Genomic DNA, 23,003 nt, shown 5'->3' with positions numbered 1-23,003 from the left:
AGGTCAGATTATTTTTCTTGCGTTAATCTGCAACTGAAGGACAACGGTAACAGTTGAACCACTCCTAAAAAAGTGTTTTGGTCACCCAAGTCTTCTTATTTTATTTCCAAATTACTGGCTATTTTCGTTACATCCTCTTAATGATCTTGGATTTTGCGTGCGATAAACTAACATAGGCTTGAGTTTAAAGTCGCTTCTGCATTGCCTTCTAATTAAAGCATGAGATGATCTTTAAATACTTTGTATCCTAGTTGAGATGCTTCAGTTTTAGCTGGGGAAAATTTTTGTTGGCATATGCTTCCTAAAGAGACCAGTTTTCTCATCGTTCAATATTTGACAATTGCCATAATCATTCTCCAGATTCCCCAGTTATTTTAGCGTTGTGCAGTCCAGCTCGATCTTTAAAATGGTCAAACCATCCTAAACTCACAGTAAAGCTTTCACATTCCTCTTGAAATTTGGTCTCTTTCAATGATATAAAAATATTGAGAGCTTTTTCCTGAATATGAATAACACCATTAAGCTTGAGCTGCAAAAAAAGAAACAACTGTGGAGAGAATTTAAGGAGAAAGGTGGCCTGCAGGCTCACAAACGATATAAAGCGCAGGCCAGAAGGACGACGAGTGTAGTAAGAAAAGCAAAAGGAGATTATAAAAGGAAATTAGCCATGCAAGCTAAAGAGCATCCCAAACAGTTTTTTCAATATGCTGCAAGTAAGAGAAAAACTGTATACAGGAGAATGATTTTAAGGAATGGAACGGTAGGGAGGTCACTGAATCAGTTGATATAGTGGAATTACTGAGTGAGAACTTTGCAAGAGTTTATCATCCAGGTGGTGACATTGAAGGAATGAAGGAACCTTTAGTTTATATGGGAATTGTAGTGAATGAAGTGGAGGTGAATAGTCTATTACAAAACCTTAATGAATACATCTGTGGGATTGGATGGTATACCAGCATGGGTCTTACATGGAGCGGCTAAAGAATTGTCAGGACCCTTGACCATATTGTTCAATCTGAGTCTCGGGTGTGGTTTAGTCCCAAAGAGGTGGAAAGAGGGAAAAATAGTTCCACTGCATAAAGGAGGATCCAAGACAGCTGTTGCAAATTACCGACCAATCAGTATATCAGGAGTCGTTGTCAAGGTCTTGGAGAAAGTAGTCAAGAGTAATATACAGCAATGGATTGATGAAAATGAGATACTGTATGGGGGGACAGCATGGCTTTGTGAAGGGTAGATCATGCCTCAGTAACTTGCTCAAGTTTTATAACACAGTGATGGCTGAACTGGATAGGGATAATGGGTTTAGAGTGATTCTGCTGGACCTGGCTGAGGCCTTTGACAGGATATCACATGGAATTCTAATCCGTAAACTGCAACATATGGGGATGGATATAGGGTTGGTGAGATGGATAGGTGGGTGGTTGATAGAGAGATATCAGAGAGTAGTTTATTCAGGAGTAGAGTCCAAAAGATGGCCTGTGACTAGTGATGTGTTGCAAGGTTCTGTTCTGGGACCACTACTATTTAATTTATTCATTAAATATAGGAAAGACCCCAGTCATGAAGATACTTTCAGGCACACACTTTGTTTGCACACACTTGGATAAAGGATTAAACTAAATTTATTATAGTCTGACCAAGTGAAAAATAAACTTTCAGCATCTTTCTCTAAATCCAGAGTAATTTAATAAAAAGGTGGCACACCATTTGGCAACTCCTATAGGTAAAGATGACCTTGCTAATGCTTCTGCCTGGTATCTCCATCTCCACTTGTGCCTGGCTCCCACTAAAGAGACCTCAATAAAGGTTGGAACTAGTCTGGGTAGTGGCCCTTCCCTTAATGCATAACATTATACATATCTGCAAGGAGATGTGTTTTGCATTATGGGAGATACTGAGATAAGAGTGTTGGTAGCTTGCTACACCTTTGCAAGGAGTTGCCCGGTGTTGTACCACTTTATCCCAGTCCTGAAGATACTTTCAGGCACAAACTTTGTTTGCACACACTTGGATAAAGGATTAAACTAAATTTATTATGATCTGAGAGGAACAGTTCATTTGTTTGCTGATGTAGGGCAATAGTGAATGCAGATGATGTCAGAATTTTGGAGGATGATTTGGATAGATTGGAGGACTGGGCTAAGGAGAATTGATGTCGATTTAATGTTGCAAAATGTAAGGTTATGCATTTTGGGGTGAAAAGATTAGCAGCAGTATACCACATTGGTGGGACGGTACTCCAGGAGATTGATGAGACCAGGGATTTGGGAGTGTTGGTGGATAGGGAGTTGAAGTTTAGGGGGAAAATTGCAAAAGTGGCTAAATCAGCTCATCAAATCACTTGGCTGCTAAAAAATACATTGACGAGCAGAAACAAGCAAGTTATTGTTCCTCTGTATCGAGCCTTGATAAGACCCCATCTCGACTACTGTGCCCCCAGATTTGGACGCCTGGGTTTCTTCTAGATGTGGAAGAGGTGGAGAGGATCCAGAGGCGAGTGACCAAGATGATAGCAAGTCTATGAAATGAACCTTATGAGAACAGGCTGAAGATTTGTGGGTTGCAGAAATCGGTTGATAGGCAGGAAAGGGGGGGATATGATTGAAACATTCGAATTACTGAAGGGTTTCTATGGGATTAATTCAGATAATATTTTTGAGAATAGGACTGGTGGTGGGAGGACTAGGGACCATCCATGGAAGCTGGGCAAGAGTGTGGTTAGTAAGGGTGTTAGAGCTAGGTGTTTTACTTTTAGAGTGGTCAATGAATGGAATAAGCTGCCAGAGTCTGTTGTGGATGCTATGATTGTGAATGAATTCAAGGCAAAGTATGATAGATACTGTGTGAATGTTGAATAGTTGATGAACATAATGTTCAGGGCCTCCCTCGATGAGTCTAAGGACTCCTTGGAGTTGCTCGTAATAATAATATTCCTTATACGAGATATCTTTTGTTTACAATCCTCAATCCAGAGTGATAGAAGACATTACATCTCGATCATTAAATGGCTTCTATTTCAGGTGATCTGCTTGATTAAAGAAGCAGGCAATTTTTACTTGTTCTTTGCATTCTTTGCTCTTATTAAATATAGTTCGAACTGTAGATTCGCTATATCTCAGGTCTCGCACAATCATTGCATTCTAGTACCACTTTCATGTCTCTTAATGGCGTCCAGCTTTTCCTCTAACATAATTAGTTTTCTTCACTTTTTGTTATAGTCACTTTCTTTATCAGTCTTTTGCTTATCAGGGGTTGAATATAATAAAGCCTTACAGGTATCTAAATTGAAGCAAAATGAAAGAATAGTAATTGAGCAAGAGAACAACCTGCTGGTGCGCTTGAGATAATAGCTTTGAGTCAACTGCCGAGTGTTGCTGGCCACCGCTGGCCACTGCCCACTTGTGGCACTTGTGAATGGGCTGCTACATTGACAAGTGGCTCCACTTGCTGCAGATTGACATCGAAAAATTTTACATAACATAAAATGTCATATACCATAAAAAAATCAAGTTAACATGTTCGCTGCCAACTACGAGTATACTCATAGTTCGTATATGAGTTTCACAAGCCAACTACGAGTATACTCGTATGATTTACCGACCTCTTATGTCAAACACGAGTTAACCCTTAGTATAATTACCTTAATGTGGGCCCTTGGATTCTGAATAAAGCGGAGAGCACGTCTGGGGGCTTGGTAGAAGTGAAATAATTTCAACTAAAATATAGTATATTATGTATGTGCTTCAGAAGCCAACTACGAATATACTCGTATGTCAATTACGAACCTCCTATGCCAAGCGCGAGTTAATCTGTAGTATAACACGTAATTTGTAAATCAATTTAAAACTAATAAAATCAATAAAAATAATCAATAAAATAAAAAAACAATTTATTCAAATTAAGAATGGTGTTTTAAAACAATTTTCCACGTACAACGGTGGTTTTTCCTGGCAAACAGGACAATAATAACGTGTTTCGCATCGTCGTTTGTTTCGTATACACACACTGCATGGCTTTATCGGGCGATTCTTTTTTTCTGTTGGTGGTAAAATTTCCAAATAATGAAAATCTCGATTCCTCCTGATATTCTCTTATGCTGTAAGCTCATCCATTCCAACAAAAACTGAGATAAATTGATCTCTAAATTTTAACGCAGTCATTGCATTTCCAGTAATCATGTTATAAAATTTATGCGCATTTTGAATGTATACCTCAAAAATGCGTATTGCCAATTTCTTTGGCCATCTAATTGTCTTTCGTAAAATGGAATGGTAAGAAAGCATTTGATCAGAAAGATCGGTGCCTGACATACCCAAATTATACTCTAACAATTTTTGGTTTTAATTGAAATTTACCATTCCGATTTTGTACTTCAACCATTTCAAATTTGTGCATATTCGAAATGGAAAGATCCCTCTTATCCTTCCATTTGCTGACTACAACAGGACCTCTTCTTTGCCAGACAAATTCCCCTTTCTTTAGTTTCTTCTGAATAACATCTGGTGGATTGTTTTCCTATTATTTCTCAACGTTCCACACACATACATTTTTCTGTTGGTAAGCGATTCTGTTAGAGCTACAGAATTATAAAAATTGTCCATATGCAATAAATAACCCCTGTCTAAATATTCTTCCATCAAGTGGAATACAATATCATATGCGTGACCCATTTTCACTAAAGAGGATTCAGATTTTCCTGTATAAATTTTTATTTTTATCACCAATCCATTCGATTCCCATAGTTCATAGAATTTCACACCATATTTATGTTTTTTGTTTTTTATGTATTGCCGAAATGCCAGTCTACCACGCCACAACACCATTGATTCATCAATACATAAGTTTCTGTCTGGTGTGTAGCTATTTTGCATTACACTATTAATATGATCTGCGAAATGCAAATGATGCAATAAAATTTGAAATCATTTCGGCTCATTTTAGAGCGCCAAAATGGCAAATTGTAAAGTTGATTTGTACTCCAATAATGCTCGATAGACAGTAAATTACAAGGACCCATATGAAGTAAAAGTCCAAGAAATAATTTCATTTCAGGTATGTCTGTTGCTTTCTAGTTTGAAATTCTTTGACTTTTTTTGATCTGTGCTCGGCTTTGCTCAATATTTTGTAAAGCATATAAATTGGTTTGTTCTACTAAAATTGTGAGAAAATCTTCAGAAAAGAAAAGTTCAACTAACCTTTTGAGACTGAAATTTCCAGTGTCAATTTTAAAACCTGCAATTTCAACAAAATCAAATTGTGGGGGTTCTTGTTCTGAATTTTCCCAATAAGTAGATGTTGATGTATTTGGCTGGATGCTAACTTCATCTTCAAAAGTTTCTTCATCATCTGATTAACCACTAGGGTCGTTTGTGGGATCATCTTTAGAATCGGAACCAAATATTTCATGAAATTTATCATCGTTCATATTAGCTTAAGCATCTACTTCTATATCAGTAAGTTTTCTTTTACATTGCCATGGCGAAATTGAAGGTTCTTAGAAACTAAAACTAGACTAGACGCAATAAACACCATCGTCAGCACATGTAATATATAGTGGAAGTGATACGAGATTACTCGTAGTTGGCCTATGAAACAAAATTCTGTCTGATAAGCTGGCTACGAGATTACTCGTAGTGACCTTGAAGATGGGGATGATACGAGATTACTCATAGTTGGCACATGAAACAAAATTCTGTCTGAGAAGCTGGCTACGAGATTACTCATAGTGACCTTGAAGACGCGAAAGCGCTTGGTATGCGTGAACAAACTGTACCTGAGGAGCGTGGCAGCAAACGTGTTAACTGATTAATCACTCAGTTAAAGCAGGAAATAGTATCATTTCATTCAGTCATGCTAACTGATTATTGCACATATCGAATTTGCATTAAGCGAGGTTTTCCTGTATTTCAATATTTCGTCTCAATCAATGAGTCATCTTCAGGGATTACAAATAACTCTTGTAACACACACACACACACACACACACACAATACTAAACAAATTGGTGGTGACTCTAAATGCTACAGTTACATTACCCTTATTTTGAGTATACTTCTGGCATTTATAAACATACAATCTAGCTCATTTCTGGTTCTCTAACAAGTCCCACTGATTCCACTTCTCGGATATTACACCTCCATATCTCCCCTTCAGGCTATTCCTCTCTATCATCACATGATGATCTCATAATCCCTAAGTATGTTACACTTCTTATGCACCCAGACTATCTCATCTCTCCTGTTAATCTTCTACACATAGATATCATCAATATCTCTCTAAGCACGTATATATTGCATTCAGGCTGCCTTACAGTTTTGAACAATCTACACTGCATGCATTTGTGCTGAGCTACGGCTTACCACCATTTTATTTGCTATCAAAGCTACACACAGAAATTAATTAATACACAATTTTAACTAAACTGAACACCACCTACCAGTCATAGCCATTACATAACAGAATTTAATTGATAAACTATCATGATCGCCACATAACAAATATAAAAATTTAACTTATCTTTTTGCAGCTCTCTCAGTGACTGTCTTATCTTTGCCACCTGGTGGTTAGTTGAGCCGCCTCGCCCAACTATGTTTATGGCTTCTTTACATTTTGGAATCTGAAAGTCAAGTCTTGCTGAACATGTCATTTATATTGGACTGTTGGACAAAATCATCATCATTTTATAAACAGCAGTTTTCTTTCTAGAAAGAAACTGGAAACTGAAAGAAAGAGGGCAAGCTGAAAAGTTTTGATACACGAATCCAGATATATGGACTTTTCAGACTTTCTCATTTTTCACACTTAAAGTATATACTTCTTGTTGTTCATTCATCTATACTGCTGACATCATCATCATCATGCAAATTATATGTTCTTACCTAACTCCATCGTTAATATCAAGTGCTTCTATTTGTGTCCACTCTGAAAATTATTTGGATAAGTCTGTGTGAACCTCATGTTTGTGAGAAACTTGATGACAAAAGAACATTTATTATCAAAGATCCATCATTACTTCATATGGTTTGGGTCATTGGTGGATGGGGGAATTGCAAAAATTATGAAGGTTATCCAGAAAATTACTAGCAGAATATGGAAACAAATAAAATAAGGAGACAATATTGCCAGTGGTTAAATTTAGCCGGGCCCGGGCTCGGCCCCGGAACTTTTTTATGCACCTGACCCGGAACATTTTTCTGTTTTGTGACCGACAGTAACCAAATTTTCTCTCTTTACAGTAATTATGCGTACATTATTGTGTTATTATTCAACAATAGTTTACAGTTTTGAATGTGTATATAAAGTCGGCATCAACAGTTGCTTGATTATGAATTCCTGATGAAAGGGACGGGTAGGTTTGGAGCTTCCTGTAATGTGTTATCTTGCAGCGATTGACAAGCAAACATTATTGCAGCGTAGTGTAGCAAACGTTTGACAGACTGGCCATATTATATCTTTTCTGGTTGGCAACACTGTCAGCAACAATCAGTAACCAACAATAGAACAGCAGATTAGCAGTTGGTTATCAGAGCTCATGATTGTGAGAAGCACAATGAAAATCGTGTAATATTTTTGTATTTATATAGGCCTACTATTTCAACTATGGATAAGTACATTGGTTCCTTCTTTAAACTGGATGACAGATAATACAGAACAGGTTTTTAATGACAGTTTGTGAGTAGTTTCTGAAGAGAAAAAAGTCTGTAATGAATCCACAGAAACACAGAATTCCCATCAGTTGCAATGCGATAATATTAATACGTTGAATGAAAGGAAAGATTTGCCGACTTGCTGGACACTTGACCAGTGGATAGCATTCAAAGGTTAATACAATTGGTTTATTTTGTAAGGACAGAGGTTTGGAGGGTATAACTTGTGCAGAGGACAGACCCTAGGCTCAAGTTCTTTACATCAGAGTATTCACTTAACATCAGAGTGGATAAATGGATTAATACGTATTAAAGGGGAGGGATCTAAACAAAAGCAACTCAGAAAGAAAATTTACAAACATAGAGATATGAAATCTCACAAAAGTGCAGAAGCAATTATTAGAAGTAAAAGTGAGAATTCATTGCGACACACTGTAGAAGAACAGAACTCTTTAGCTCACAAAATCACTTGCGGTGTGTTTTGCACTGCTTATCATATTGCAAAGCATAATTGTCCTTTAGTAGATCATCCAACGTTAATTGATCTTTAGATTCTTAATGGAATAGATATGGAGCATGCTTTACCTAGTGATGTGAGATGCACTAAGATAGTGAATCATAATATTACAAAATAAATGAAACAGAATTGTAGACAGCATTATAAACCATAGAACCCAAATTTTCTACTGTTCTGGATGAAAGTACATCCATATCTAACCAGACTGTTCTGATAATGTACATACAGACTGCAATAAATGGTGGTGGTGGTGGTGGTGTTACAACACTATTCTCTGATTTAATTCAATTAGAAAGCACCAAAGCAATGGCCATTAAGAACTTACTTATGAAGTGTCTTGAAAAGCACAGTCTGAAAAAAGAAATCCTACAGGAAATTCTAATTGGATTATGTATGGATGGGGCCGCCTCAGTTGTGCTAGAGAAACAAGTAGGTTTTGCAACATTAATGAAAGAAGATTTTCCAACAATTTTAACATGGCACTATATAAATCATTGCTTAGAACATGCTGTGCGTGATTCAATGAAAGATGTTACAGCAACAAATCATTTTGTGGTGTTTCTTGATAAGTATATTCAACTTTTAGTATGTCTCCAAAGAACGTACATGAACTAAGAAAATGTGCAGTCTAACCAAAGTGGGAAAGATGTCAACTCGTTGGGTTGCATCAAGTTTTTGGGCTATGAATTCTATTTGGAATAATTATGCATCATTGCACAGTTTCTTTACACATGCAGCTCATGATGGAAATTGAGATAGTAGAGAAAGAGCAACATTTCATGGGCTAGCCAATAAACTTGAAGAAACATACTTCATAAACAATTTAGGAATAATGATGGATGATTTATCTGAGCTTTCTAGCCTCTCGGAATCTTTGCAAAAACAAACTGTGATGTTACCTAGAACAAACCAACTCCTGCACAGAACAAGAGAAGTATTTAAAGGTCACAAAGAGAGAAGAGGTATTTACTGGAGGAAAGTTCAGAAAGCTATAGAAGTAAACCAATTCAAAGGAGTTTCCTTGAAAGTATTTGGGGGTAGGAACAACACAATGGAAATAAATAAAGGACAATTTTATAAGAGTATAATCACAAATTTGACAAGTTGGTGCATGACAGATAAGGACACAAAGTACTCAGAAATAATGAAAGTAGTTATACCTGAGTATTGGCCGGATGATATTGCCATGGACTGTGCCGAACAAGAATTGAAAGATCTGTGTGATTTTTTTCTCTGTATTGTCATGAGGTCATTCAATCTTATAGGGATTTTAAGCAAAGTGGAGATAAGCATGTGTCAGACATCATGAAGAAACTTCTGAAATGTGTTCAAACAATACCAGTGAGCAATGCAGAGTGCGAGTGGGGATTCAGCATTATGAACAATATTGTGACAATAACAAGAAATGCGCTCATGGTAGAAAATGTTTCATCTTTGCTGACAGTAAATAGTTGTGGTCCACCAATTTCCCAGTGGGATCCTCTTCTATATGTTAAATGCTGGATACCCCAAGGAAGAAACAGTGCCCTTGCTTATTGTAAAAAGAGACTTGATGCAGAGACAGACAAATCGAAGGAAACCTTGTGGAAACTATTGTAGACTCCTTGCAACTGTTAATCAGTTGTTAGTAAGGTGGGGTGTCACAAACCCCAAAGATTTTAAATTGGCTATAACTTTTTAACAACATGTGACAGTGAGTCATGCCTCAGTATAGCTTCCCCTCCTGTAACCCACTACTCGATGCCATAGACGACAGGCTGTTGTGTGTTGTCTATGGTGTCGTTGATCACATAATTCCAAGGTGCCTGGACTGTGCAATTACAAAAAATGAAAATTTTTAGTTGGTGATATCATTAGAATCTCAAGGCTAAATGTTTATTATTGTATTAGCTTCTTATAATGTATATGTTCCTTTGGTAAACCAATATCAAAGTGCCTAAAAAATACTTACTGATTTATTTAGTTCGTTCATTATATAAGCTAGGCAGAGTATATTTTTGTTGAAAAATAAAGATTTTTAATTAAGTATTTTTGGGTAATAAACATTTAATTTTGTGGATCTACGTTTTTATTCTGTAAAATTACAGGACACTTAAACAATACGTAATCTAATATTGATTAAAAAGATATGGATTTTATAATACACTACATTATTTGGGTGGGTCTGTGGGACCCCCCCCACCTTACCACTGTTACATATTCCCACCTCACCAGTGCCAGATTAACTAAGGGTAAGCCACAATATTTTTGTGCACTTTCCTGTACATTTCACTAGGTATATTTCAAATTTAATTTACTGATATGAGTAAATGCATATGTTTGTCTAACTTTATCTTTAAAAAGTACAGTACAGTACAGTATGATTTTACATTTTACAACATATTTATTCAAATATTGATATCAATAAGACAATAATTGTTCAAATTTTCTACAGTCTAAATAAGTTAAATTAGAAATTTACCAAGGAATTTGAGTTATTTATATCATCATTATTGTATTTCCCTTTTTTCTCTTTTCTGCATTTATGTAACAAGCTGAATAGGCCTACTGTTTTTTCATTGCTGATATAACCTAATGTTATCTTAAATTGAATTATCTTTTAATGTATTAGAAATATTATATTAATTTGTAATTTTGCATTTATATCTGTATTTAGTGTTTCTGGTGGTGTGGAAGAGAAGGCCTGATGGCTCTAACTTCACCAGAATAAATAAATAAATAAAATTTTTAAAATGTTGCGACAATCTAGCAATAGCCTCACATTTACCATCCTTACTTTAAGGGCCCCAGAGCTTATTCACATAGAATTTAACCACTGAATATTGCCACTGTGTAAACACTGATTAGGCCTACATCTTGATTTCTGGAGGACAAGGAAACATTACAAGGAGAGAGAGAGAAAACGAGTAATAGAGAGGGAGGGTAAAGAGTAATGACTAGCTAAGATAAGATTGTTTCAGGATTTAGGAATAATGAGCATGATGGCAGATTATAGAATGTTAAATGTAGATCTTGGCACATAGGAGGGCACATTGTCATATAGTGGAGGCATAAGTTGGTGAAAGGAGCTTATCAAAGAGATAGGGAAATATTGGATAGGATAATAGGTGGTGGTGAATGAGAGATTATCCTTGAAAAATTAATGAGTCGTGTTAGAAAGGAAATTAAGTAAATTCTTTGCATGGAAAGTAGTGAATGAGTGGAGTTCGTTGGTAGAATGATTGGTGAATGCCACAATGCTAAATGAGTTCAGAGGGAGGTGCAAACTGTATTGTACTCTGTAGAGAGTTTGGTCTCTTACTGTGCATCATGTTACTCTGTGGAAGCCTGGAAATAATACTAATAAACACTCATAGTAGAGAATATATTTGAACCTCTCCACATCTCACATATTGCAAGTTTTTGGAAATTTAGTATTCTTGACTTTTTCAAATTATAGAGATTTGAATTTAATTATAGAGATTTAATTTGATGCTACATTAATTTGATGAAAATGTGTAATCTATGCAATGTCGAGAGCCATTCAAAATTGGTCTCTTTTTTTTTTTTTTTAGTATGCTTTCAGGTAAGAATGACAGTCTAAAAAAAAAAAAGTGTGTTTTCATAACATAAATTTCTCATTTCATAAATTAGTCTTTTTTATGTTTTGTGCATTTAATAGATTTTATTCATATATTTAATGGGTTTTTTTTATTTTTTTTCATCCTGTTGTGCATCTTATATCAGGAAATTATATGAAGTTGTTTGGAAAAGCTCAAGTCGATCTTAATCTTGCATTAGGGCAGCTGATTAAGGCAAGTTTTATAGTTGGATGATATATTGTTCATACTTATTAATATCCGCTATTGTACTATGTCAGTAATAATCTTCATATAATTTGAAATATCTTCATAAAAATATGTTGGCCATCCTTGTATCAACTTGTATTGGATTTGGAAATTAATTTCATATGATTTATTTTCTCAAAAAAAATTAGATTGACACATGCGAATTCCCTTTTCTATAAATTGGTAGTAAAACTCCCAAGTTATAAAAAATAAAAACCATTTAAAACCTGAATTTCAAATTGCATTTTGGACTACTAGACAGTTAACTTAAAAAGCTTTAAGTTGGTGATATAAAAATTTGAAGTGACTTACAACAGAATACTAATTCTCTTTTTACAATAAGCAAGGGCGCTGTTTCTTCCTTGGGGCATCCAGCATTTAACATATGGAAGAGGATCCCACTGGGAAATTGGTGGACCACAACTATTTACTGTCAGCAAAGATGAAACATTTTCTACCATGAGCGCATTTCTTGTTATTGTCACAATATTGTTCATAATGCTGAATCCCCACTCGCACTCTGCATTGCTCACTGGTATTGTTTGAACACATTTCAGAAGTTTCTTCATGATGTCTGACACATGCTTATCTCCACTTTGCTTAAAATCCCTATATGACTGAATGACCTCATGACAACACAGAGAAAAAAATCACACAGATCTTTCAATTCTTGTTCACCATAGTCTATGGCAATATCATCCGGCCAATACTCAGGTATAACTACTTTCATTATTTCTGAGTACTTTGTGTCCTTATCTGTCATGCACCAACTTGTCAAATTTGTGATTATACTCTTATAAAATTGTCCTTTATTTATTTCCATTGTGTTGTTCCTGCCCCCAAATACTTTCAAGGAAACTCCTTTGAATTGGTTTACTTCTATAGCTTTCTGAACTTTCCTCCAGTAAATACCTCTTCTCTCTTTGTGACCTTTAAATACTTCTCTTGTTCTGTGCAGGAGTTGGTTTGTTCTAGGTAACATCACAGTTTGTTTTTGCAAAGATTCCGAGAGGCTAGAAAGCCCAGATAAATCATCCATCATTATTCCTAAATTGTGAGGGATTTTTATTTTTATTTACTCCATCACACTCCAAGTTGTTTAACTTGGAGTGTGAGTTAAATGAAAGTGTTAGAAAAGTGTTAACTGGAACAAAAGCATTTTGTCCTAGTTTTTTAGAAATATCCTTAGAGGAAAATCCAGCAGAGAAATGAAAGCCAGCTTCATTAAACTGACTAAAACCCCTAATCAGCAGACTTAACCCAGCTCATTTGGTTTCTCAACAAGTTCCGACCAAGTACAGAAACCATTTTTATATATCAACCAACTGCAAAAATTAAAAGTAGAAAACATCAGAGACAACTGCAAGTATAACATTTTCTGATTGTACATTTAAACAGCTGAATATATGGTAGGGAAAATATCATCTTTCTTTATCCAGAAGAGTTTGGCAGATCCCCAAAATCTGTGAAAAAACTCTATTCACAAGATAGGAAGTGTTCTCATTGAAATATCTTCCCAGAAAAGTTAGTGGGAGCAATTCCTTTGTGCAGGATCACTCAAGGAGATTGCTATCATGATAATCCCACTGTGTATGGTATGTGTGGTTGTGCGGGTAAGAAGTATATATTTTTATTTACTCCATCACACTCCAAGTTGTTTAACTCTTAATTTCAAAATGAAAAGAAAACACTGAATCTAAACTCCAAATCTAACTTGCACACAGGTTCATATCCTAGTATATCTTATATGTAATAACTTCTTAAATTAACATATTTAGCTCATTTAACCCATTAAGAGATTGAGTCTTTAGACTTTATAACCAAAATAAAAAAAAATATATATATATACAACATCAAACAACTACCTAACTACACAAGTTCATTACAAATCAGAAAACAAGATTACAGATTACAAACAAGAAAAACCCCTGAATTGCATGGCTTCCCTTCAGTTTTCATAGCCCAACAGTTATCATCCTGTATGTATAAACTCAGTCAGTATGTATATACTGACACAGATGGCAGAGCTACAACAAGCTTTATACCCCCCCCGTTTTGCTGTTTTAAAGGCAATTAAGATATCCTGTTTCACTGATGATGTATGTATAAAACTTCTAGAATTTCAGTTTCTTGTTCTACAGAAACTTTTATTCCATCTTAATTTCACACAGGAGAAAGGCTAGTATAAAAACTATCTTCTATATGATAGAAACATGAGTCAATCAAATTCTGTTTCAGAGTGTTAAATGTAAGAATGATTTTCTTGGTCACCACTAAGATACCACCTCAAGAATGAGAATTTTTCTCAAGAATATTCTCATGGCTTTCACTCCTATTCTTTTTAGAGTGAATCTCCTCACCAGGAATGTTGAGGAGTTCCACTTTGTTATTACTTTTCAACAAAAATTCAGAGTTTTGTGGTGGTATAGAACAGGGGTGGCCAGAGTTTTTGCAGCAAGGGCCATAGTTACCTACCAGAAATTGTTAAGTGCCACAAATTTACTTTTTGTTAATTGTTAAGAGCCACAAATTTACTTCTTGGAACATTTTTAAGGGCAACATCAAAAGCTTCCTTAATATCAATGCCGCGAGTACTATCTTTTAATGCCATTAAATCTAATAATTCTTCTCGTGTCACTCCGTCCTCAAGAACGAAACGAATAAAAATTGGTAATTGTGGGTTGGTCTGTAATGTCAGCTGATTCTTTTGTATCTTTTAATGTATCTTTTTAAGTTTTCTGCAAGGTAATATAAATATAACTACATTGCCAAACAGCAATGTAGTTAATTGAAAAATTAAATTAAAAACAATAGAAAATTAAGAAAAATTATAAATATTTTTTATTTGTTAGTAGCAATAAAACTTAAGAAGAGCCACATGTGGCTCGCAAGCTGCAGTTTGGCCACCGTGGGTATAGAATGTCTGTATTGAAACTCAGATATCCCACAAATTAAAAATATAGAAAGAATTAAAGTTAAGAAATTAGTAATGCAGAAATACAAACATAAACAAATGTTTAAATAACAACTTTTATAAATAATATGTTAGTTAAATGGTTGTTTATTTTTATGTAGTGAGCAAGACATGGAGATTTTATCTTCAATATATGAAGACTGGACAGAAAACTGAGAGAGGATATCCTTGTGTAAAAAGACAAATGTGGAGTTTTAGTAGTCTTTAATCCATATAAGATTAATTCAGTTACACCCAAAAGGAGCTTTATTTCTCTCCAGTTCATATAGACATGGATACATTAAAGTTTATTTAGGATTCTCAGTCTGATATGTGATTTGACTCAATTCTCGTTTTAGTTTTCATCAAAAGATTTCATACAGAAGGCCATATTGTTGTTCTGAAGTGATAAAATTTGATAAGGTTTTTGGTGGTTAATATAATGGAACTTTCAGCTACTTACAAATAGAAAGTGGAGTTATAAAAGTTTCTTGGATGAAGACAAAATATGTTTTTTCAGTGTTCTGTGATTTTAAGATGCAAGAAGAATTTGATTGACTCATGTTTCTATCATATAGAAGAAGTTTTTATGCTAGCCTTTCTCCTGTGTGAAATTAAGAAGGAATAAAAGTTTCTGTAGAACAAGAAACTGAAATTCTAGAAGCTTTATACATACATCATCAGCGAAACAGGATATCTTAATTGCCTTTAAAACATCAAAACGAGGGAGGGGATATAAAGCTTGTTGTAGCTCTGCCATCTGTGTCAGTATGAGAATAAATACTGCAAGTACAAAACATACAAGTGCACTAATTGTGAGTGAGACATACAGCTTACTCTTAACCATTCCAAAGGTGAAATAATGGAAAGGAGATTTAAAAGATCAGGACAAAGTAGTACATACCATACTCGGAAATGAAGAGAAAGTGTATATACCACAACATCTAGTGGAAAGCCTTCTTACACCAAGAGGGCAACCATAAAAAAAGATGTCAAAGGGGATATTATCACATAGTCCCACCTTCTCACTTGCAGTCTCCATAAAGCAAATTAGAAAGAAAGAAAAAAATTAATATGGTCTCACTCTCGTAACGGAATTAAAATTTGATTCGACTGCTAGTTATTTTTCTATCTACTAGTTGAGAAAATATTGGATCATATACTTTAAAGAATAAAGAGTGCGGCTCCAAATCCATTAATGGATGGTATAGATACCTCTGCACTTCTAGAAGAAAATAAAACTATTAAAATGCCTAGTGTTCAGAACAGAGGAGAATTTGATAATAGCTTGGATCTGCATAAGAAGGGGGGGGAAGATGGTTACAAGGCACATATATGTGCAACAATAATAATCTCTTCCTCTTAAACACAGGAAGTAACACCTTCCATTATGTCTGCATGAACATTCACTGCTATTGACTTAACAGTCTGTTTGCAGTCTTTCTCTCTCTTCAACTTGGAGGTTGATAATGACATGTATGATCATCATCACTCTTCAATATGAACAACGGTGCCCCAATCATATATTTCTCAGTGGAAAATTAAGAAAACTGACTGGTTCACCTTCTCTTCCTTAGCAAAATTCGATTTTGTGACAGTTTATCTCCTATCAATAATGCACTAAACTGTGTTGTAGAGCTTATAATAGAAGTTATTACAACCATTACTTAAACATTTGGCCAGTTTTTGTCTTTTCCTAAACCATAGTGGAATGCCAAATATATACTGGCAAGGAAAGCTCAAAACAAAGCCTATTGCATCTTCTGTAGATACCCAAAAACAACAAATCTGATTATTTTCAATCATGCCCATGTCTAAGAATGCTTGAAATCAATCCAAACCAAGCATGATGTATTTGTCTTCAGAGCCAAGAGGACTCCTTGATTCTATATGCATCTTCTCTAACCAGATCAACTGACCAACACCAAACAGTTCTGGGATAACATCTGTAAAATGAAGAGCAGAGCATCTACTTTTGATCCTAGAACACAATAGGTATACAATTGTTGACCTAAAACTAGTTACATATACTCTTGAAGAGAGTTTTGTCAAACATTGGCAGTATCTTCTTACTCCATCTGAGTTCCTAGCCTTTGATAAGCAAACCAGAAAAACATCATATTCTGTTTATTTCAAACTTGAAACCTTACGATAGACCATTCATGAAACATTAACTAAAAGTTGTTTTGCTTCACCATCATCTGTCATGGTGTTAGTTGACACCGTTTATGAGATATAAACATCTATCACCATATTCCATGGATCAGCTACTCTATTTCTTTTAACAGCCTGTTCATGAGTTTCTGAATCCTTGTTGAAAGGCAACATTTATTTACCTTTCCAAATTCAGGCAATCATCCAAAAATTCCAACAAATTACCATCCAATAGTTTCTGACTAGTTGCCTGTGCATAGTTCTGGATAAAAAGGGTTAACTCTCATCTTTTATAGTTTCTAGAGAGTAATAACTCTTTTTTTTTTCCTTCCAAGCAGACCATTTGTGATCTAGCTTCTGAAAACATCATTTAACACTTGATCATCTCATCAGACTAGAAACACCTATTAGAACTGCTTTCCTTAAAAATGAACACTTAGTATCAGTTTTCTTTGGTATGGAAAAAAAGCATATGACAGTGTTTTGGAGGTTTGGAATATAGAAAGATCTACTACATTTATAATCTCAGATGGAATTTCCTATTTTCATCAGAAGCTTTTAGTCTAATCAAACCTTTCCAGTTCAAGTGGAAACCACTCTCTCTTTATCCTATCCCCAATAGAAGAGTCCCATAAGGGTCATTTTAAGTATTGTGCTGTTTTCATTCAAAGTTAATATGCTAATAGAACAACTTTCACCATCTTTTATTATTCCTGCAATATAAAGATCATAGGGGGTACATAGAAAGGAAGAAGGAAATAGGCAGGCCAAGAATTTCATATATAAACAACAGTGATAACTGGAGTTAAAAGCTATGAAGAAATAGAAAGGAGAGCATATGATATAATGTTATGATGTACTGCTACCACCAACTAATCTTCAGATTGATGCACAAGAAGAAGAAGAAGAAAGACAGTTACAGCAACTTATTTCTATAATTATCTTTTTTTATGGCCATTTAGGTTATCTCCTCATCATTTGTGTGCATTTTTTGTGGAATGCCTTATCCTGACCAAGAGCTAAGACCAGGACATAATTCCAGTGATAATTCCAGTTGCTACAAAGTTCATGGGACCTGCATTTGATAAAAAGCATTGTTGCCTCACATATGGCTCACTGCTGGCTAGGCATTGGAGAGTAATAAACATCCTTTGCACTCTGTCTTTCACCTCCTAGAATATAGATGATGTGTCATCTCTGCTGAGAACCTACAACTGTACGACTCAATTATAGGTCCCAAGTCTGTGTTTCTCCCTGAGAGAGAACACTTTGGTGCTTGCACCTCTGCCACCAAGTAATTAAAACTACAAATGGAAGATTTTAGACATCACTTTCATTTTGACACCAATTTTATTGATGTTCAGAAAACTTAACATATGACAGACTTCCACGTGCACCTTTATATTCACATGAACTTACTGAAGCTTATGGATTTTACTAGAATGCATCCTTCTGAGCTGCATGCCATAGAGCTTACACTACATTGTATAAACATGAAACAACAATGCCAATGCTACAAAAGGCTCATTATTCACACACACACACACACACACACACACACACACACACACACACACACACACACACACACACACTAAATTCTCTATAGGATTTGAAACTTATGGTTTCCACACTTTCAGTGCTCTCTAGGAATCAGCATCTCATCCATCAAAGTCAGAATCTTTGCTTGAACATCTAATTGTGTTAGCTTTCAAATGACATTGAAATCCATGGAAATTAGGCCTGCTGATACTCTGGCAGCAGCAGCCCCCCCCCCCGACACTTGATCATCTTCCTGTCCCCTACACTGATTACAGTTAGATTATAAGACAAAATTTAATAAATATCCAAGTGGCAAACATTATCACATAGAGAAAGCAACAAGGCATACCAAATTAAGCCTAGTATGAAATGGTGGCAGTCCAGTATGTACATTGCTCAAAGAGGATGTTCTTGCTCAGCTCCACATAGGTCACCTCACACTCTCCTTCTTATTGAGGAGTGCTGATATGCCTATGTGTGAGTATTGTTTTATCCACTCTAACCATTTATCATATTTTAATTAACTTTCTTCATTATCTTAATCAGAAAAGTTGTCATTTTATGCTTTTACTAATCTACCTGAGGCAGCTGTTATAATACATTATATATATCCTGTGTTTTTTAAATCTTTACAAAGAAATTAATCTTCATACTAGTATATACTACTATTATATACTTGTATGAAGATTTATACTTGTATTAATCTTCATACAAGTATATAATATTCTAGAACTATATATTCTAAATGCAAATTTTATCTTATGTATTTATAGTTATCTGTTAGTGCTTTTTATGTTTTGATATGGTGCATTGTAACTTCAGATGCTCATCTGTCATAAAAAATTAAAATCACGACAGCTTTGAGCTTTTGCTTACTGTAAACAATGGCAATGCCCTTTATTCTTCTTTATTGACCATTGTTGACACCTGAACTCCAAATACATCATCAATATATGTAATTTGAAAATTACTTGGCAGTGTTTGATGATGATAATAAGGATAAAAAGCCACCGTAATGCAATTGGAAGAATAGCGGAATGGTGCGATCTTTGATCAGAAAAGACCTAGATTCGATTCTCGTCATGATGAGGGAAATCCTTATATGGCCTTTTTCAGTTGAAGTTGAGTTAGTCAATCTCATATGGTGGTAGCAGGGTTTTTCTCCCGGAAACGCAGGTTTTTCATCCGACATAGAAGCAAATCTGCCTTCAGAACACATGCAATTTATAGACAAAAAATACTGTTGTTGGTGATGATGGGCAATAGATGGCGTTGATGCTAGTAGTGTTGTAATTGGAGAATTAAGTAGTGTAGAGGATAAGATATATTTAGCAAAGTAGAGTAGTGTGCCCTCCCATGATGAGTCCTTGAACTCCCTGGAGGTGTCACGTAATAATAATAATAATAATAATAATAATACTGAATAATAATCTAGGTAAAAATTAGATTTTGAATAAATTTATCATATGTTATTCTTCATCTAGAAATATTATCTAATATGAATTGCAGTTCTTTACAGGGAACAATATCCATAGGATAGAAGAATAGAGATGTGTAGGAGAAACGGGGATATACAATTTATTGAATGAAAAAACTAAGAAGCCACCAAATATTTTATCTATTTGAAAATGCTTTGCTAATTTAAAAGATGATATCATCCATTCTGATTTTCTAAATTCTTTATTCATGCAATTCTTAGATATTATCATTTGTTTAATTTTTAATTTTTTTGTGCATTCCTTCCATGTTGATGGGTGAGACTAAGAAAGGAGGAATTCACTGTCCTCATAGTCCCATCAAACTACTCATTATTTAGGGTAATTGGTTCAATAACATTTCTTGTATGGGATAATCATAAATGTCTTCTTTAAACATGTTATGATACTACTTTTGTCCAAATTTTCTTCCTTTATGAGACTTGAAAACAAAGTAAGATGTCCTACAAATTGGTTGCTGGCCAAGTGTAGTAAGTCCAGTGGTAGGGCGCTGCTACCTTTAAGCCTCTGGACTGGTTTGTTGGAACTGCATTTCCTCAGTTTCTTGTTGTTATGGTTATTCCACTAATACTCAGACATCAGAACCCCATCTGTTAGAATCGAGGCTGCACCATGTGGAGGTGGGGTTGACATTTGGTTAGGAAAGGCTATGTCTTGCGCTATCACTAATCCATTAGCTAGTCTATCCCAATAGTTATTCCTATACACAAGAAGGGTGATATTAATAACTGTGAAAATTATAGAGGAATTAGTCTCCTAAACTCTGGATATAAAATCTGTAGTAAAATTCTGAAAAATAGACTGTCCCAATTCTATGAAGATAAGATAGGAGAAGAGCAGAATGGATTCAGGAGAGGCTGCTCTTGTGCAGATGGATACTTTACCTTAAAAATTTTATTGGAAAAACATAAAGAATACAATGTGGAAACCCATATTGCTTTTATTGATTATTCTAAGGCATCTGACAGAGTTAACCGTAATAAACTTTTTGAAATATTAATAAATGATCGAGTTCCTCATCACCTAATTAAAGCAATCCATGATACATATACAGACAACATGATTGGAGTAAAAGTTAATGGAAGAATCTCTGACTGGGAACCTATAAACAGGGGAGTAAGGCAAGCCTATCATCCATTCTCTTCACAATCCATATGAATTGTATAGTAAGACATTGGAGATTGGAGGCTCACAGTACATGGTTATGTCCCAATTAACAAATGCACTAATATAGACACAATACTGTTTGCAGATAAGTCTATACTTGCAACCTCTGAAACTGATCTGCACTACTCTATCCATCATCTTAATCTTATAGTAAAAAAAATTTAATATGGAAATTTTAAAAGAGAAGACAAAGGTATTTGCCTTTAAGGGAAGAGAACCAATAAGAAGTAAAATCTGTTTAGACAATACAATTATTGAACAAGTCAACTCTTTCAAATACCTTGGATATCACCTAACCTGCAAAGAAGAAAAAGACATAGAAATGAAAGTTACAAATTTCAATAGAGCTTTAAATATTATAAATCAAGTTTTTAAACCTTCGAAGGTATAATAACATACTTGGATTAGAGCTTATAAAAATTAGCAAGACCAGTGCTGACTTATGGAAGTGAGGCATGGACAATCAAAAAAGGAGATGAGAGTAGAATAATTGCAGCAGAAATGAGATTTATGAGGAGAACTGCAGGATACACTTTGTTAGATCATAAAAGAAATCATGGAAGAAATGAATGAACAACCAAGCATAGAATATATCTACAACTCTAGATGGAAATAGAAACAGCACATTGAAAGAATGGACATTAGTATAATCACCAAACAAATCCTTGAATACAAACCTGTGGGGAAGAGATCAGTTGGAAGACATTATAAAAGATGGAATGAGACCGTAACAGACCCTGAGGCCTAATACAAGATAGGAAGATGAGGATGGTGATGTTACTTTTAAAATAATATTTAGATAAACTATATACCTTATCATTATGATCAGATTTCATAGATAAACAATTTTGGTTTTTATTTGAAACTTTTCTTTTTTCCCCCTTGGTTTCAAAGAATGCACTTTTTGAAGAAGCAGAACCAGAATTTCAGCAGTTTGCATATTTTAAGACTAGGATTTGTATGAGAAATGCATTACAGGTAAGTCATTCTTTATTTGTTTTTAAACCCTTAATGCATTCTTGTGTGGCTGTGTTTTGCACATATTTTTCATCTGGTGGGAACTCACTTAATCATGTAAATGTACCTTCTGCATTGGGTGGGAACATTTTTACACATTTTTCAATGTATTTGATATTCCAGTTTCAAATTCTTTCAATTAGAATGTTTACTTAAAACTAATGTTTATATTAGTTTTAAGTAAACTAAAAACTTTATGGTATAGAAAATAACTCAGCCAGCCCTTTTTCTTATTTTGATTTGTCAGTATATAACATTTGCTTTTAAAAATATTATGTTACATAAATGGATTGATAATGAATATCTCACAGTATTTCTGTCATAAAGTAATACAATTATACAGTGCCATGACATTATGTACAAAATCATCAAAAGAATACAAACATAATCATTACGATCAGTAGTTTCTGTCGAAATGTCTATATCAATATGTTCTTTAGAAATATATAGAGTTGTATTTGCATATGCTAGTACAATAAATTGCAAACGATGTATCCATAAAATAGGAACTTTCACTGTGATCAAATATTAGTCAGGTCTTCTGCCAAAGCATTGGTCATAACTTCTTTCCAAGACTTCTCTCAGCCCTGTTGCACCCAGATGGCTGTATGGCATCATCATCCACAGCAATAGCCAGTCTCCTGACTCTATACATTTCCTCAAATTCTTGCATAGCTGATC

The 23,003-nt window shown here is 34.8% G+C and overlaps 1 protein-coding gene across 1 annotated transcript in view; it reads left to right on the top strand.

Moving 5' to 3' along the window:
* The window catches only part of tweek (transmembrane protein KIAA1109 homolog tweek), a 1,221,702-nt gene that overhangs the window by 588,993 nt on the left and 609,706 nt on the right, over positions 1-23,003 (top strand). Inside the window, 2 exon segments of the mRNA XM_090406645.1 lie at positions 11,893-11,960; positions 22,200-22,283. Coding sequence (XP_090262771.1) covers positions 11,893-11,960; positions 22,200-22,283 — 152 coding nt within the window.

The sequence above is a fragment of the Typopeltis vanoorti genome, chromosome 16, assembly GCF_054136105.1.
Source record: "Typopeltis vanoorti isolate ZY-2024b chromosome 16, IOZ_Tvanoo_1.0, whole genome shotgun sequence".
Taxonomy (NCBI): Eukaryota; Metazoa; Arthropoda; class Arachnida; order Uropygi; family Thelyphonidae; genus Typopeltis; species Typopeltis vanoorti.
The sequence above is the reverse complement of the archived record's forward strand: the minus strand, read 5'-3'. Positions and strand labels throughout refer to the sequence as shown.